Below are 18,137 nucleotides of genomic sequence, written 5' to 3'. Positions count from 1 at the left end.
ATTTAAATATATTTCAAAGAATCATTCAAAAATGTAACTTGATAGAGACAGTTAATTTTGAATATATTATTTTAATTCATGTTGTAATGATTCCATTTTACATTTGAGAAATGATTCTTTTGAAGGTGAATCATAATGAAAGTTTCAAAAATTCCATGGGGATCACCTTGTATCAAGATTAGAAAACAGAAGGAGCTGTGGAGAGCTCTCTCCTCTCACCACCAAGACATTTTTTTCTTTCCTGTGTAACCTCTGTGACCTCACATTCGGCACTTGCTTGGGGCAAGCCATGATGGCATTAAGGGGACACAATTAAGGATGAAAATATTTGCTGCTAAAATAAATGTAGATTCAGATCTTGTAGGCAAATAAACTATTTGTCCTAGAGTTTCAAGTTAGACATTAATGCTTATATTATATCTAAGAAATTTCACACCTTCAAAGGTATCTAATTTACGGGCATGGAATAATTTTTTGGAGTTTAAATTTTTTGCTCTGTTCTGAGAACTTTGCCAGTTGGTTATTTACTTCCGCTTGTAAGTGGGAGGTTGAATAACCTTGTTCCTCCCAGCACTCCTTGAGCCATTCATTTCTCTAGTCTACCTATAAGCACAAATGCACTCATGATCCTAATAGTTATTTAGTGGCAGGAAACGTAAGAAGAATATTACTCTTTCTACAAAAAGTGAATGAATGAATTATTTCAGGGGGATCCTGGATATCGCGGGGACCCAGGGCCACCAGGTGTTTTGACAACTCCCTCTCTTCCACTGAAAGGTTTGTGTTCTGTTCCCTTTCTCCATAAATTATTAAGAAATGAGATTTGAGTGGCCCTGACAGAAGAGTCTGGCCCAGTATTTTGGTAGTTTTCACACTAGGCATGCTAAATATATGAACTTTATGGTAAATATATAATTATGCAAGTGCAGGGAGAGGTGTGCATCCTGGATAATCTCTATTGGTGTAAGACATCGAATTTTATTTTAGTATATAAACTGTATGCTAGGGTTTTTGGTACGTCACCTTTCACAAAGTAGTTTTTTTTAATTGCTAAAAAACGTGTGAAACCATTTGACTAAGACCTCCTGAGATGCTTCCTCCAAGAAAAGAGTGGCCTAAACCAATGACAAAGACAGTGCCACTCAAAGTTCATGTGTCTGCAGAGGAGAGGCAGCTGAAGGGGTTCGAATCTAAGATGTTGCATTTTCAATGTGGTGAGAAACTGCCATGCAGTCTCCCAGCTGTACTTTACCAAGCCTCAGAAAGAGTAATGGTGTGTGAATTTTAAAATGTATATATACGTTGATTATATTCACGTGTGATTATTTTCAACAGGCCCTCCAGGGGATCCAGGGTTTCCTGGCCGCCATGGAGAAGTGGGGGCTATTGGACCACCTGGTCCCCCTGGTCACTCAGGTAGCCCAGGGGAAGCCTGTGCAGGTACGAATCCATGGCTTTTATGTGCCAGTTTTCCTATATTCTCATCCACACCAGCGGTTGTCAACTCTAGCTAATATTGAAATCACCTTAGGAGAATTTCAAAAATACTGATGGCTGTGCCTACCCCAGATCAAGAATTGGGCTCTCTGGGGGATGGGCCTAGGCCTCTGCTTTTGTAAAAGCAACCCTGTATTTCCAATGTATAGTCAGGGTTAAGAACCACTGAATTCAAACCAACTAATCACTTCCTTGGAGCAAATAAAGGTTCTTGGGCTGCCTCTCAGAAATATTCAATCAGTATCTCAGGGGTGTGATGAGGAACATGTATGTATAACAAGCTTCCTACAAGATTATCACGTGCAGATAAGGTTTGGAAACCACTGCTAAGGTTGGAGTGTTTCTTTAGGTTTTTCTACCCTTATGGAAGGCTCTCTCTATTGACATCTACTTCTTAAAATTTGTTTCATTCACCAAGGCCCCAACTTAAATCTCCTACATGAAATGTGGAAATACAAATTATGAATTAAAAAATAAAATTTTGGTAGTTAAAAACACAATAGAAAAACAACCCTCTCCCCCCAAAAACCCAAAAAACAACATTCCCCCCCCCCCCAAAAAAAAGAAAAACCCCAACCCCTATAGCTCATGGTAATATTTGATGAAGAGCCTGGGAAAGAATTCTATTGACATAAGAACTTTGAACTCCTTCAAGTGTTGTGCTGGTTCATATTCCTAGTAAGATTAGGAGTAGAATTCTAGAGGATATTTGCATTCTGTGAACCCAGGAGAACTGATTAAACATGAAGGAGAAAAGTCTTGAATAAATGTAATTTTATCCAGTCTGTGTCTCTTGTTATATTTAGTGAGAAGTTTCTTGAGATGTTCAACCATTAACTGCAAAATTCTTGTTTAACCATCCATGAATCTAGCTTCCACTTTGTAGGATCCGATGACCAGAAAGGTAGTAAAGCTGTGTCTAGTTCATTGAATCTTTAGATTGGTAGCCTTGGCTCAACTGACTTGACCCAGGACAATAAAAATCATATCAAGGACTCTGTTGGTTAGGAAGCCCTAGACTCTGGTCTTACCTTTCTCCTTTTGGGCTTATTTATAATAAAATAGTGCCTCCAGTAGATTGAAATCAAAACCCAATAGGAGTAAGTAACATTCATCTCTAGCAGATTCAAAACTAAATATAACAGGCAGTCTCTTAATTCCACAAACTTTTTAAAAAAGAATTAACCCATATTTTGAACACAAGCTATTGTAAGAAATACGTTTTATATTATATTGCATTTATGTTACATTATGCACACATATATGTACCCATATATGCATATGATTGAAAAACAAATTTCATAAAATAGTACCTTTTGGGTATATCATGTACTCTATATTCCACTTTCTATTCCATTCTTTTTTTAAAAAAACAAATTGTTGATGCTGGCCACAACTTCATTAGTTTCATGCTCTATAAATGGGTGGTCAAGACTGCGACATGCCATACTCTGTAACTCATTCTCTTTGTTGGAAGGGGGTTGAGCATTCTCCCTGGCACTGGAACAAGACAGCAGGCATCCAGCTCCATCCAATGACTGTGTGTAGAGACTCTGAGGTGGGTCTTAGGAATGGCATGAAGACAAGATGGCTGCCAAGTCCACAGGAACACCTTCCATTTTGTTTTAAGTACATCACTGTGTATAGCCTTTACTATACATACTTTATTTTATAGTCATATACAATATTCACCAGGAGATAAGTAGGATTTTGAAATCAGATACCTATGATTGAATCTCAACCTTCCCACTTAGTGTAGGATAGTGAAATAGTTATGGGTTTTCACTATGTACTATAGACATTCCAGATTCTAGTACTTACCAACTGTGTGACCTTGGGCATTTATTTAACCTCTTTGTGCCTCAGTTTTTTCAATCTCACAATAGAGTTCTTGTTAGGGTTGAAAGCAGTACTGTATGTATACAGTACTTAGAATACAGCTTGGCGTATAGTAAAGACTCACTATGTTATTTTTATTATTACTCATATTTGGCATAAATTTTCTATGCCTTGTCTACAAGGTACAAACTTTGCAGGGTTGTTTCAGGAGTAAAGATAATGTCTGAAAATATTTGTAAAGCCCCAGCACATATGCACACAATAACGAAAGCCATCAATTTAACTAGCGTGCTCAATTACTAATTACTGACAGGGTTTCAGTTATCTATTGCTGAACAAATTACCCAAAACCTAGTGGCTTAAATCAATAACAGTCAGCATATTACCCTTTACTCTTTCTGTGGTTCAAGAATTCAGAAAGGGCTAAAACTGCAATTCTAGATCAGGGATTTTCAAGTGGTTGCAGCCATGGTTTTAGTGGCTGGAATTGGACCATGTGGACTGGCTGGGCATCTCTCTCCTGTACCTCTTGTGTAGTCCCACGACCTCTCTGTGTGGTTCTGTACTTAATTCAGGCTTCCTTACAGCCTGGTGGCTTCAGAGCAGTGAGAATGCTTCCACAGTGGGTCAGGACTCCATTCCCAAGCATTTCAGCTCACAAGGCAGAAGCTGAATCACACTTAATAATCTAGCCTTGGAAACCATTTAGTGTCACTCCCGCCATATTCCATTAGTCCAAACAATCACAAAAGCCTGTCACATTCAAGGGGAAGGGAACACTCCATCTCTTGATATGAGAGTGTCAAGATTCTACAAGAGAGTGAGAGACAAGAGCTACTGTGGCGGCTGTCTTTGAAAATGACAGTCTTCCACAGAGAGAGTCTGAAACCAGGCATGCTTGGAAGAAGCAGCTAGAAGTGTTCTCTCTCACACGAAGGCTTCCAGCTGTCTTTAAGCCAAAGCCGCCAGTGAGAGGGCGTAGGATGTCAAGGGAAACAAGATTTAGCTGCTGTTGCATTACTCGCTTTGACTTCTGAACACACTAAACGTGTAATCATTCATTGAGCACGTACTATTGCTAGATATTGCACTAAGCTCCTTACATGGATTATTTTATTTAATCCTCAAAACAACACTCTGAGTTAGATATAGAGGATTAAAGCAGATAAATAACCTACTTAAGTATCTGTGGCTGGAGAGGGAGAGGCCAGGTTCAAATTTAGCATCTCGATGCTCCCCTCCCAACTGGATTGTGATGGTATTTTATGTCCTAGGCAGACGATTATGTGAGTTCATATATTTATTCACTAAATGTGCTAATATGTTTATTCAGATTATTTTATCAAGTTATTAAGGTGGGTAGATTAAAGAAATAATTTTAATTAAGTAATATATATTTCTTTCTCACTAACACTAAAGAATGAGGAAAAGGTAAGAAAATCTAGTTCCCCAAACCTGTTTATTTCCACTAGTGTGCTTGTTTCTAAGGAGGTGAGGCATTTTGATGGCTGGGATAGTCAGTTATTTTTTAACTACGTTTTTTTTCCTTGAAAAAATTCCACAGCCGAGGGAAGAAAGTACTGATTTGATTTCTTCTACCGAAAAGTTTAATCTGAGAGTATATGTGGTGTTCATTCTTGGTTTCTCTTGGAGGCATGATGGGACCCCCTGGGCCACGAGGGTTTCCTGGTCATCCAGGATTTCCAGGGGCAGCTGGTATTCCTGGGAGAGCTGATTCTGCTCCAGGAAAGTCAGGGAACCCGGGACCACCTGGGTTGCCTGGAGCACCAGGGCTGCAGGGACCTCCAGGATCAGACGGTAATGTGCTCCCATTCGCTTTCATTGACGTTTATGTTGCATTTGATATTTGCAGTGTCATTCAGAAAATGTGACTTTCCAAATTGTCAAAAGCTTATCTAATATTTCGTGAGCTAACTTAGTGTTCTTAATAATACAAAAAAGTAAATGGATATTGGACTATTATCGATGTATGTGAAAATATTTGGTTGAGATTTAAGTCTGATGAAAGAATTTTGTAAATTAATACAATTTTTATTTTATTTTATTTTTTGGTGAGAGGAAAAAAAGGAAGAGGAAGATTGGCAACAGATGTTAGCTCAGGGCCAATCTTCTATTTTTTGAGGGAGATTGTTGCTGAGTGAACATCTTTGCCAATCTTCCTCTAGTTTGTATGTAGAATGCCACCACAGCATGGCTTGATGAGCAGTGTGTTGGTCTGCACCCAGGATCTGGACCTGTGAACCTGGGCCACTGAAGTGGAGTGGGCAAACTTAACCTCTATGCCACTGGGCCAGCCCCCAATTTTTATTTTTTAAATGTGGTTTTCATTTTTATCAGAGTTATATATGGACCTGGCTTAAGCATCAAACAGTCCTACAAAGCCTGTTCTGAAGAACTGCCATCCCAGGCAACCCCTTCTCCTAGTCCTTCCACCCCAGGGGCAATTATTTCCCATACAATTAGCTGGATCTTTTGTTATTTGCTTTTGTATTGCCATTCCACATATGTACTTGTATTGCCATTTCTTAATTTTTCAGTTTGAGCATTTGACTTTTGACTTCCCTCTATAGAAGATGAATTTAGCTCTCTTTCACTGCCCCTTACCACACACGTGCACATTTTCCACTCCCACAACCTATCAGTACAGTTATTATCATAATCTTAGTTAAATAAAGACTCAGCGTTTACACTGAAGTGCTGTATAAATGTTATTCATCAGTTCAGCCACATGATAATATATATTACTACTTTTCAGCACAACATTTTGTTAATAATTATCTGATTTTCTTGTTTGTGTATTTGCTTGGTGTTCAATATATTTATTGCTAATTCAACCTCAGACCACCTGGAATTGTGTAAATATCCTAATCATGCATTCTAACTTATTAAGTGTACTGTCAGTATTATCTCTGTGGATAAATTTCTCCTGGAGCTTTTGATCCATTCAAATTAGGTCAACTTGTGATTTTTAAGCTGCTGCTGAGACACTCTTTTGAGATTTTTCTTGACCATTATCGCCGGAATTCTCTCTCTCTTTCTCTCTCTGTCTCTGTCTTTGTCTCTATCTGGGTTCCTTTGTTTCCCACAACTCATATATTTCTTTCAATGATTTACTCCTTCATTATACTTCCTGAGAAAGTGTGTAAATTTGGGAGATCTTAACAGTCTGAAAATGCCTTTATTCTACTGTGAAATTTGATCGATAGTTTGGCTGAGTATAAAATTCTAGGTTGGAAATATGTTTCCTTCAGGTTTTTGAAGGCATTTCTCATTGTTTTCTAGTATTGTTACTGAGAAGTCCAATAACATTTAGATATTTGCTCCTTTGTTCAAAGTCTGTTTTTTTCTCTGAAAGCTTATAGGAAGTTTTCTGTTTTCACTATCTTTAAATTTCACAATGATTTACCTCTGTGTGGGTACATTTGCATTTATTTGCAGGCACTCAATGAGCACTTTCATTTAACACAAATCTTTCACTTCTGGAAAAACTTCTTGAAGTATTTCTTTGAAAATATTCTTTCCTTCATTTTTTCTCCCTGTTTTCTCTTTCTGGACTCTATATATTTGTCTCTCTATATATTTGTCTATTAGAGAATCAGTCCTCCATGTCTCTTTTTCTAATCTTTATTATTCTTCACCTTTACTTTTCTGTAACACTTTCTGGTAGACTTCCTCAACTCCATCTTCCAACTCTGTTCCTGAATTTTTAAATTTCTGCTTTTGTAATCAATTTTTTTTTTTTTTGATTTCCAAAGATTTTATTGTTGCCTTTGTTTTCTTTTAATGTTTCCTTTTGCAGCAGCCTGTTCATGTCTCAGGGATGAGATGCCTTCCCTCATCTGCTTTTTTAATTATATAGTTTCTTTTAAAGTTTTCTTCTTACTACATTGTCTGTTTCCTCCAATTATGAGGGGTTATTGTGTTTTCCTGCTGCAATTCTTGAGAAGGGGATCTTATGGTTTAACTCTTTCTTTAATTAACCATCTTGTTTTGGGTCTTACTCTCATTCTACTTCAGAGGTACAAATTCCTGAACTTTGGGAGAGATTTCTTATGTAAATTGTGTTCTTTCTCTGCTTTCCCCACTGCCTGCTTAGAATTTCAGCTTTTTAGCGTCTGCTGAGTCCTTTTACATTTTTTTGCTGTTGTTTCTTTTCCTTTTTCTTTGTCCTGCAGGCTTATGCCTTTTTGTGATACTCTTTTACTGTCTGTTATTTGGGGAAAACGAGGAACTTATTGTTTGTATTTTATCTGTCATCTTTAACCAGATGTCTCTGATTTTTTTCTTTTACAAGCTCTGCTCTATGCCTTCTTCATTAGGTAATTATAATTGAAGGGGAAAAAGGATCTTTGCTGTACACCTACTCTTAATTTTTTTATTTGTTTTGTTCTGTGTTTTGTTGCATACTACCTTGCTCTTTAACCCACTAAATTAGGGCTGAGATTAGGGATGTCTTTATCAAGGTTGTGGTGACAGAAGCATGCTGTGACAATTGTGTGGTCTGTTTTTGTATATATTCTTCTATCAGAGAGAAAGAATCATAGGAAAAGAATGGAAGAAAGAGTGGGGTTGAGGGGGAGATGTGAGTGGGAGAGGCACTTCTACTTGTTCTATAGAAGACACTCACAAAAATTGTGTGATTCTCTCTGCCCATCCCTTTCCCCACTGTAAAGCTATATATTGTACTGCTGGGCACCCTGGACCACAAGGAATGAAAGGCAAAGTGGGTCCTCCAGGAAGAAGAGGCTCAAAAGGTGAAAAAGGCAAGTATGCATCAAAGGTAGAAGTTCTAGAAGACAACATATGGAAGATTGGGGGGCATTTGTGAAACATACAAGGTAGCAGTTAATGTAGATATTACTCACCTTAGTTACCCACTGTGAGTTCTCCACCTCATTATGTGCTTATGATGCGATTAGAACTTACCACAAAGTCAAATCCTTGCATCTCAAGTACAAAGAAGACACTTACTGGGCATGGAATTTGCCTCAAGGTGGTGACTTTTTTCACAAGATCCTCTTGGTTCCATGAAAGAAGCAGAGCTAGGACAGTATTGATCTTTTCTTTCAGTTTCTCTGTGTGGGTCCCATATTTCCCAGACTCATCAAATGCCTATGGCTCTATGCTTCTCCACCCTAAATTGTTTGGTGCCTTTTTGACCAACTGAGTCAGGCAGGTGTGAGAGCTGAGAGGTTTGACTATCCTATAGACCTTGTTTTAGACTAAAACTCTTGATGATTAGAAAATGCATTATAGTGAATTAACAATTGTAATATGCAGTGCAGTCAGTAATTCCTCTTCGCATGTTATTTTGATTCTTTAAAGTTTGGAGTTTGTAGTCTAACCAATTTTTTTGTTGTTGTTTCTTCAGCAGGAACCAATTAAGAGACTTTTTTAGTAGTAACCAAGCAAGAGACTTTTAAACTTTTAAAAATAAGGAGCTTTTTTATTTTTAAAGTTTCTTCAGTAGAATTGGACATTAGCTTTTTTTCCTACAATTTGTCAGGATGAGTTTATTAAGACACAGAACATCCCATTTGTCTAGAAATGATGCATCCACCCCACATAAGCCATGCCTAGGTACTCCTGCACCCGTGCCCCATGGCCCCACATCACACATTATCGATTGTCTGCAATAAGAATTGTGCATATCAGACCCTTTTTGTTCTTATTTTAACTATTGGTTTTGTATAGTAAAGTCTTTATTGGGATTTCATTCAGGAAATATGACAAAGCTACCTTTTATCCTCTGTCTAGGAAGCATGGGGCTCTGTGCCTGCCAGCCCGGTCCCATGGGCCCACCAGGCCCTCCAGGACTTCCTGGGAGGCAGGGTAGTAAGGGAGACTTGGGCCTCCCTGGGTGGCTTGGAGAAAAAGGTTACCCAGGCCCTCCTGGTGCAGAAGGATCTCCAGGGCCACCAGTGAGTAACTCTTACCAATAACAATCTTTCTAGTTCAAAGAAACAGAGATAGAATTCAATTGTACCACATTCTAATGTATAATGTGATATATATTTAATGTTTTGGACCTATAAATATATTAATGGCCACAAAAAAAATCTGTATTCATTCATTCAACTAATATTTATTGAGTACCTGCTATACTAGGTTCTAGGTGCTGAAGATACAACAGGGACCAGAACACAATCTCTGCCCTCCTGGGGCCTCCACTTTGTGGGGAAGACACACACCATGTAACAGATAGACAAGTAAATATACAGTATGGCAGATGGCAGTAAAAGCCATCACCCTCTAGTGTGGTTTGAGTGCAGAGGGTAAGGGGTGGAGCAGGAGGAGATGAAGTCAAAGAACTGAGTGGAGGTTAGGAGGAGTTGCAGAGCGTGGGGCTTTGTAGATGGGTTGAATTTGAGTTTTTCCTCTGGATGACATGGAACAGCCAGTGGAGGGTTTTAAGAAGAAAGACAGATACTCTGACATTAGTTTTAAATGGATCATTCTGGGAGCTCTGTTAGGAGCAGACCATAGGGGACAAGGGAAGAAGCAGGGAGATTAGCTGGGAGCTTGCTGCAGTAATCCTGGTGAAATATGATGGTGGATAGATTAACATTTTAGTGCTGGGTGTGGTGGGAAGTGGTCAGATTCTAGATATATTTTGAAGATAGAGCCAACAGAGCCATTAGACTGGACATGGGATATGAGAAGAAGAGAAGTAAAGGATGGAGCCAAGATGGGACAGACAACTTGAGGAGCAGCTGTGGGGTGGGGAAGGGAAGCAGTGTTGTTGGGAACATTTAAAGCTTGAGGCACCTATTAGAAAAGCAAGGGGAGATGTTGAGGGCAATGATCAAGCTCTCCCTGTGCCACCCTTGTCATACTTGCTAATTCTGCTCAACAGGGAGCTGGGTCCTTAATGCATGTATGTTGAATGAATATGGTTGCAATTATTAAGCAGTTTACATTTTATCATTGCTTTTTTAATTCAACATTTTATCATAATAATTTTTGTTGTTGTTGCTACTTAATCTTCTTAATGAAGATTTTATTGGCTCTAAGATATTTATGTGGCTCCTATTGAGTTGCTTCTCAGGGCTAGCATCTTGGAGTGTGGATTGCTGGTTCATCCAGTGTTATCCTGGCTAAGGCTTATGTAATTCAGCTGCTCCAGGACTTGTCTTTAGACTGGCCGTATATCTGATGCCTTTTTTCTGTGTATGCTTCTGTTCATATGACTTCTCTGCATTTAATTCATCACCTTGTGGTCACAGTTAGGGACCAGGTTCATACCATGGGGCACTATGAAAGGAAAGGAGGAAGGGATAGACAGAAGGAGAGAGCACAAAAGGACCACAGAAAATCACTATGTCCCCTCTCATCAGCTTGTCTGTGGCCCCAGTGGCCATAGTTGGTGGGAAAGTGGAAGACAGAGAAGTAGTTTTAAGCTCTTTGCAGCTTTTTCTGTGGTTGGACCAAGGCTTTGTATCCATCGTCTTAGCCAATGAGCACTCCTTGGAGTGGGGTTTCCCACCAGGACACTATAGTGCAAGGCATGGGGGTTTAGGAGCATACGGACCCAACTTCAAATCCCAGCTTTGACATTGGTGAGTTCTGCAGTCTTCCTGAGCTTCAGCGCCTCATGTATAAATTGGATATACCAACACCCATCTTATATTTAATTCAGCAATGTATTTGGAAGGCTGTAAGGTACACACCAGTGAACCAGATGGCCAGAGTCACCACCCCTGAGGAGTTGCAGAGCAAACCAAACATCATGAACTGACGTGGGCTAAATCTGACCTGTTGGCGTATTTGGTTTTGCCTCAGGACGTTCGTTTTTGTATTGTTAATATGAGATTTATGGCTGCCCTTGAGTAATGGGAAGTTCATTACCACTGGGTCAATGCATTCCCACTACAGCCAGAGGCCAAGAGGTGGTCGTGTCCATGGGAGGAGGTCCGGGTGCTCCTGTCTCCACCATGCCCACCGCCTGCTTCCCTCCAAAGGACATGGCCCCTGTGGGCATCTGTGGTGAAAGTCCCTGATCCAGACTGTGTATAAACGACTAGTGCATGCCTGACAGAGGACTTTTTTGTTGCTGCTGAGATTTGTTGTTGTATTAACACCCGGGTTTAGTGATGTCCCGTCTTAGAATTGTGAAAAATAGCTCTCGATCCCAAAGTGGTTGGGAACTTTTGCCCCAGGAATTTCTTAGGTTCAACATTTGTTTCACCAGAGTCTAAGTGCCATGAAGGCAAGATGGTCTCCTTAACTGCTGTGGCCTCAGTACTCAGAAAACACCTGGCACTTCGTAGGTTCTCAGTAAATGTCTCTTTTGTGAAATCCAAAGGCAGTGTGGGTAATTCTTTTTTTACCAGCTCAACTAAGTCTGTGATCTGACTCTAGTCCTTAAATTTCTACATCTGCAGAGCATTAGAGCAATTCATAGTACATTTTAAGTCTCTAATGTGCAGACTAATAAACCGCTCAGATTCCCAGGGTGTATTCGTTCATCCAGGGTACCAAGGTCTTCATTATTAAGCATACCAGTGGTATTCTCTTTCTGGAGAGAAATTGGTTCATATGCCATGTGAATAGTTTTCCATCTTGATAATTTATCCATCAGAAGGACATTTTCATTATCCATCTCTTAGACTGGCTATTGTATGCCACACAATGTACGCCATACAATTTTACCCGTCTTGTTGTCACTTATGACTTGGCATATACAGTAAAAATAAGAATTAAAACAGTACTCAACCCATTTTACTACTTTATTATTTGTAAAGTTCTTTTCTTGTCTAATTTGGCTATTTCTACTAAGAAATTTGTTCCACCCACCTTTTTGATGCCTCACAGACATCCTTACACACAGGATGCTGTCCTGGAGTGATCTTCTTGGGAGTACTGAGTGGTGTGCATGTAGCTATATTTTCTCTACATTAAATGGCTCCCAAGCGTTTTGCCCATTAGAATTTTCATGACTGTTGTGTACATTTTTGGTTTCTTCTTCAGTCTTCCTGCTTAATATTTTCTCCTCTTTATAGTTCACTGCTTATAAACTAGTAGAGGCTAGTTAAAAAGATAATTAAACTTGCTTGAACACGTGGTTTGATTGTATGAAAATAAGGCAAGGTGGCATCTGTGTGAGCAAATGTTCTTGTCAGCCATTTTTACCTCCTTCCAAATTCTTGTCTGACTTTCTTAATTATTGAGGTCACCAGATAAGTAACCTAAAGCTATGTATGGTGTTTCTAGAACTGCGTTTACTAGAATGCTTGGCCTCTTTAATACACTAACAGTAGGTTTCCAGATTTTTGACATGGCTTAATGTCAATAACATGTAACACTTACAAAACCATGACCCAAATACTTCAGTCTCAGAGCAATGTTGAGGTCAAAACATGGTGAGCCCATTAGCCACAATTAGTTGTTTACTTGTGATACAGAAGAAATGTATTGACTACAGCATAGGTTCTTATTTTCTCTTCTCTGGCTCATCAGCTTCTCTCAGTATCACAGTGTTTTTCATCACACACTCATCCCTAAACCTCTACCTTCAGCTGTAGTGGCAGCTCTTGTGGTTGACCTATCCCCCTCTTTCCTCCAGATTCTATGTCACTATGCCCAAGATAGTTAAAAAAATTTCTTTTAATTATAAATTTTTATTTGGAGATACATATTTATTTTACAACTCACAAGAAGTCACACAATCATACAAAGGGTTCCCATGTATCCTTCCCCCAGCTTCCCCCAGTGATATCTTATCTGACCGTAGTACACTGCCCAAACCAGGAAATTGACATTGATACATTTCTATCAACTCAGGTACAGACCTTATTCAGATTCCACCAGCTTTATATGCAATTCAAGAACCTCAGTTTTGCAAGGTGAGACCCATCTTGGAAGGCAGGGAAGATGAGACCAAGATTGCCAAACTAGAAGAATCTAGAACAGGTGATTTATAAGGAAAGAAGAGATTAGATGTACATGAATAATTTTTCACTGATCACAATTAAACTGATTTGTTCCTCTTATTTTTCACCAAGGGAAAACCTGGTGCTTCAGGACTACCTGGCAGCAAAGGAGAAAAGGGCGACATGGTTGTATCAAGAGTTAAAGGTGAGCCTAATCAGTCATAGCTCCCTGCCATTTTGTGAATGACGTATGAACCATCTTCTTGCATTAATTTCCCCTGTGACCACAGATCAATTCTATAAGAAGACTTAGGATTATTAAGATTGCTTTAAAAAATGCTCTCAGCTCTTGAGAGTTGTGTAAATGTTGAGCCTCAAATCTTCTGTCTCATAAAGGCTTCTTTAGTCATATATTCAAATCCTCATTGTTGTGAACTTGAGTTTGACCCAAAACCTCCTTTAACTTACCTAATGTTTATTCCCTGAATTATAATATCTGGCATTAATCAAGAATATTTTGCTTGTGACAAATCCAACTTGAAGTAGTTTAAGAAAAAAAAGTAACTTACTGACTGACGTAAAAATTTAAAGTTTAGATGTAGAGTTTGCACTGGGACAACTGCATCAGAAGGTTCCTCTACATCGTGTATTTTTCATTGTGCCATCTGCATTTTCTCCCCAACACTGGCTTTCTCTGGCTGTGAGTACATGCCACAGGCAGCTCCAAGGTTGTACAAACAAATATGGAAGTCACCTCTACTTTGCCAGTTCCATTTAGAAAAAGAAATTTTAAGAAGGCTTGAACTAGCCTGGGGCAAGTGCTCAACCACAGACTGTTCCCCCATTCACTTTGGCCAGGGGATGGAGTACCATCTTTGGCATCACACAAGAAAGGGAAGATGCTGTTGTGATTGGCACCTCAACTCACAGCCTCCTTGTTGGAATGGGAAAAGGAACATTTCCCAAATAAAGAGATTCACTAGGTTGGGAAATTGTCATTCTCCCCTCTAACTTTTGCATGGTTGTCTTTGTGTGAGTTTAGTCAACTGAGACACTCAGACGAATCTGTACCAGCCTACACAGAGTCAAGGTCATTGCCTTTATTTTCAGTCCTTTGTTTCCTTCTACTTCACCCACTGCTGAAAAGGGCTTAAATATTTTTTGGCTTTTGTTCTCAGGGCGCAAAGGAGAAAGAGGTCCTGATGGGCCCCCAGGATTTCCAGGACAGCAAGGACAACATGGTCGGGATGGTCGCGCTGGAGAAAAAGGGGATCCAGGACCCCCAGTAAGTATAATTCTTCTCTTATTATAGAATTTCACTTTCTTATAGGGTCACACAAGTATCTACTTTCCTCTTCTCAATTTACTGAACTGTAACGCATTAAGTATCAACATGCTGTAAATCAGAGTCACGCTTAATTCACTGCTACAAAAAGACGATTGTTATAAAATGTGAGGCGTAATTGCAGATGGTTTAAAATCCTAAGTGGTAGTTCAATCATAGCAAGACTTTCTCTCCCCATTTGTATCATTCTCATGGTATTTCTTTCTTTCTGGGGCCCTTATATCTACGAAGCCCCCACTGATTTGAGGTCTGTTCAGTTGACTCTGTAGGGTGGAGGATAGAGCACAGGTCCTGATAATTATCTTCAGTTCTGTTCCCTGGTGAAGAAGGGCATGAAGAAAAGCGGCAGCAAGAAAGGGTGAACTGTCCACTGAAATTGACATATTGGCTGATGGAAACAAATCCACTGAATCGACATATTGGCTGATGGAAAATCCCACCAACAATCATATTTCTGCATTTTTCAAACATGTGTTGAATGGAGTCCAGGTGTAGTAATGGAAGTCATAAGAAAAAGACTATGAGATGTGATCCAGTGTTTAGGAACGTGAAATATCTTGGGTATATGAAAGTTTTGAATGTTACAGAAACTAAGCTAGATGTTTACTCATAAGAGCAGTCTCCTGAAGAGCAATTATCTTTCCAATTTTACAGTCAGGAAATGGAAGCTTAGAGTATGTTACTCAAGGTCGTCTAGCTACCAAGTAGGCTAAACAGGAGTGAAAACCTAGTCTGCCTTATTCCAAAGCACGTGCCGCTTCCATTGGACTCTGCTGCCTGCTGCTGAGTGTTTTAATAGGGAAGGACCATGTTCTGATTTTATGGGAACTCCATCAGACAGAGTCCACGTGAATAAGAGAGAGAAGCTAGGAAATCAGGTTAGATGGTGTTTATAGCTTTCTGGTCTTTCGGCTGATATCAAGTATTGTGAATGAAGTCTGCTTTAGACTTGATAATCCCTGTTCATTCATTCTTTCACTTAAGAAACTATTTAGAAACCAACCTCACTGAGTGGTAATTATCATCACATACTAACCTAATTGTGAAAAATCAAAGCATATGTACAGATCAAATTGGGAGAGGAATTTCTATAACACCCACTGATGGGGGTGAGGGGGGGGTTCTTTCTAGATTTGTTAAAACAATCCAGACTCACAAGACTATGTGGGACCACATTTGGGACCAGACTACCAGAGGGATAGAAGACGTGACCCTCAACGTGCCAGCAGGCCAGCATCAGGCATTCCTTGTATGTGAGAGTCCTTGCAGCTGTTCATATGGTTGGGGTGCAAGGAAATGAGATCCGCATATAGCAGAAGTGTGAGCCCCCCTGACCTGAGAGCCTCATTCTCCCCAGGAGCTGTTATCTCCACAGCACAGCTAGCAGGGAACCGCACAAGGAACTTTCCAGTTACAGGAGCCACCTCTCCAGGAATCCCCAACAAGGGCTCCACACAGATCTTTTTAGTTCTTCCAAACCAGGAATGTGCAGCCAGGGATTGATTTTAGCAGAAGCAATATTGCCTCATAATGTAGTTGGCATCCAGTTTTTATGGCGTTTCCAGAGGAACAGAGCTAGACAGTTAACCAAAGGTCAAATTCTTATGCGGGAGGAGAAAGGATTTGTCAGCTTTTTGCCCACAGACATGGAGGGCGATGGAGTCTATCCCTGTATCTGCTTATAAGGATGCAGGAAAACAATTTCAAATACATAAGAACTTACTCAATTTGTAAGCCTACCGCCTCCCTTAATGTACCTGTTTTTATATTTTATTATATTTGATAGTAGAGGGTGGTTCTACATAAAATTTCTTATTCTGTATTTAAGACATAACACACACATAACTTTCTATATTTGAGGCATAACACACATCCCCCCATAGCATATATGTGTATCTAAATATGTATGTAAAATGTTAAGAAGGATCTAAGTTAATCATTTTAAATTACGTTTGCTGTTGAGTAACTGTCTCCTGGAATTATGAGCTTCCTACATGTGCTTCTATAGCTGTGACAATGACTGCTTTGAGTTCATGACATTCAAAGATTGGTAATTGACTCATGATGCACACCTTCCCAGGGGGATCATGAAGCTGCAGCCCCAGGTGATCGAGGGTTTCCTGGACCGCCGGGCCCACCTGGCAGAGCAGGACCTAGGGGTCCTCCAGGACTGGGATTTCCTGGTCTACCGGGACAGAGAGGGCCACCAGGAGCTCCAGGCCCCCCGGGCAGCAGGGGCCCTGAGGGCGTGAAGGGTCAGAAAGGTAATTTTGAATGTTTTGTGTGGCAGAATGTCAAGTGAAATCATGGAAGCTGAAGTGAGGGACACTCTCTTCCGGGCAAAGTTATTACAGTTCTGGCAGAACCGCTAAAGAAAATTCCATCAAGCTGCTGTTCCAACCTTGAACGTTGTCAGACAAGGAAAGCATTTCAGCATAATTAATATTTAAAACAAATCCTTAAAATGCTAAGATATCTTTGTTGCTTTGTTTATCTGGGATATCAAAATTGCCTTTCATTCATTTCTCAGTATCAACATATACAATCTGACTTATTAAAATTACATATACATATTCGAAATGTCTATTTTTTATAATCTTTCGAAATAATGCAGTGTATTTTAATAAAAAACACTAGTATTTCATTTCAGAAATACATCATTGTCCATGAAAACCCATTTGTAAGCATTCTAGGGAGAAAAAAAAGAAGAGATTTCAAATATATTTGACAGTTATATGAATTTCAAACAATAGTGACTTGCAGTATTAAAATTGAAAACTTTTAAAAGGTTGGAAAAAGATTACATAATAATATAATATAATATATAATATAATATATATATAATATAATATATTTGAAACACCTGACCCATGGCAGGCCCTCAATAATGGTAGCTGTTGTTAATATCTCTCCTGGTCTCTTTATTTGCACAATTCCCCACATCCAAAATAGCAGCCAAATCTTCTGAACTCACTGTTGGAAGCTTGCTGCTGTTTCATGATTTATCAAAGCTTTGGATTCCATTGTATTAGATATCCACGGACCTATAAATACATTATGTTTTCTAGGTTATTGAAACTGATACTTCTTGGAATCCGTATTTTCTTATTCCCCTTATGTTTATAACTGTTCTGACGATTGGAGTTCAGATTTGAGGACAGATCTTCTAGGAATCCAGAATAAAAGTGGTGCAAGTGATCTAATGATACTTGGGCAGTCTTCTTTTCCTTTGAATTCCACACACAATATGAAAAAGTATCTTGACTGAGTTGTCATTGTGAGTCCCATTACACTGGGCTATCAATTATGTGAATGCCGCTATTTTTTTTCATTCCAGGTGATACAATTCCTTGTAACGTAACCTACCCAGGGAGGCCAGGCCCTCCAGGCTTTGATGGACCTCCAGGTATGATAAGGAGAAGATACTGTCTTAAACATTCCCCAGAGTAAAAGAACCAGCAAGACAGATAAGTCAATAGCAAACCCTCAGGGAACTAGTTAAATTATGAGTGTTTTGAGGGACTATGGGAAAACAGCATTTGTAGTAATTCCCATTGGGTCTC

At 39.4% G+C, this 18,137-nt stretch overlaps 1 protein-coding gene across 13 annotated transcripts in view; it reads left to right on the top strand.

The window, feature by feature from the left end:
• COL4A4 (collagen type IV alpha 4 chain) overlaps positions 1 to 18,137 on the top strand; it is a 121,685-nt gene that overhangs the window by 56,982 nt on the left and 46,566 nt on the right. For all 13 annotated transcript variants that reach the window (XR_011439520.1, XR_011439519.1, XR_011439521.1 and 10 more), the window contains 9 exons: positions 708 to 777; positions 1,336 to 1,440; positions 4,990 to 5,154; positions 8,031 to 8,120; positions 9,115 to 9,278; positions 13,362 to 13,434; positions 14,408 to 14,514; positions 16,655 to 16,838; positions 17,912 to 17,980. Coding sequence is in view for 10 of the 13 variants with exons in the window: in XM_070269353.1 (XP_070125454.1) it covers positions 708 to 777; positions 1,336 to 1,440; positions 4,990 to 5,154; positions 8,031 to 8,120; positions 9,115 to 9,278; positions 13,362 to 13,434; positions 14,408 to 14,514; positions 16,655 to 16,838; positions 17,912 to 17,980 (1,027 nt within the window). In the remaining 3 variants the exon portion in view is untranslated. The remainder of the gene's footprint in view (positions 1 to 707; positions 778 to 1,335; positions 1,441 to 4,989; positions 5,155 to 8,030; positions 8,121 to 9,114; positions 9,279 to 13,361; positions 13,435 to 14,407; positions 14,515 to 16,654; positions 16,839 to 17,911; positions 17,981 to 18,137) is intronic.

Source organism: Equus caballus, chromosome 6 (genome assembly GCF_041296265.1).
Source record: "Equus caballus isolate H_3958 breed thoroughbred chromosome 6, TB-T2T, whole genome shotgun sequence".
Lineage (NCBI taxonomy): Eukaryota > Metazoa > Chordata > Mammalia > Perissodactyla > Equidae > Equus > Equus caballus.
Note: the sequence above shows the minus strand (reverse complement) of the source record. Positions and strands in the feature narration are given on the sequence as shown.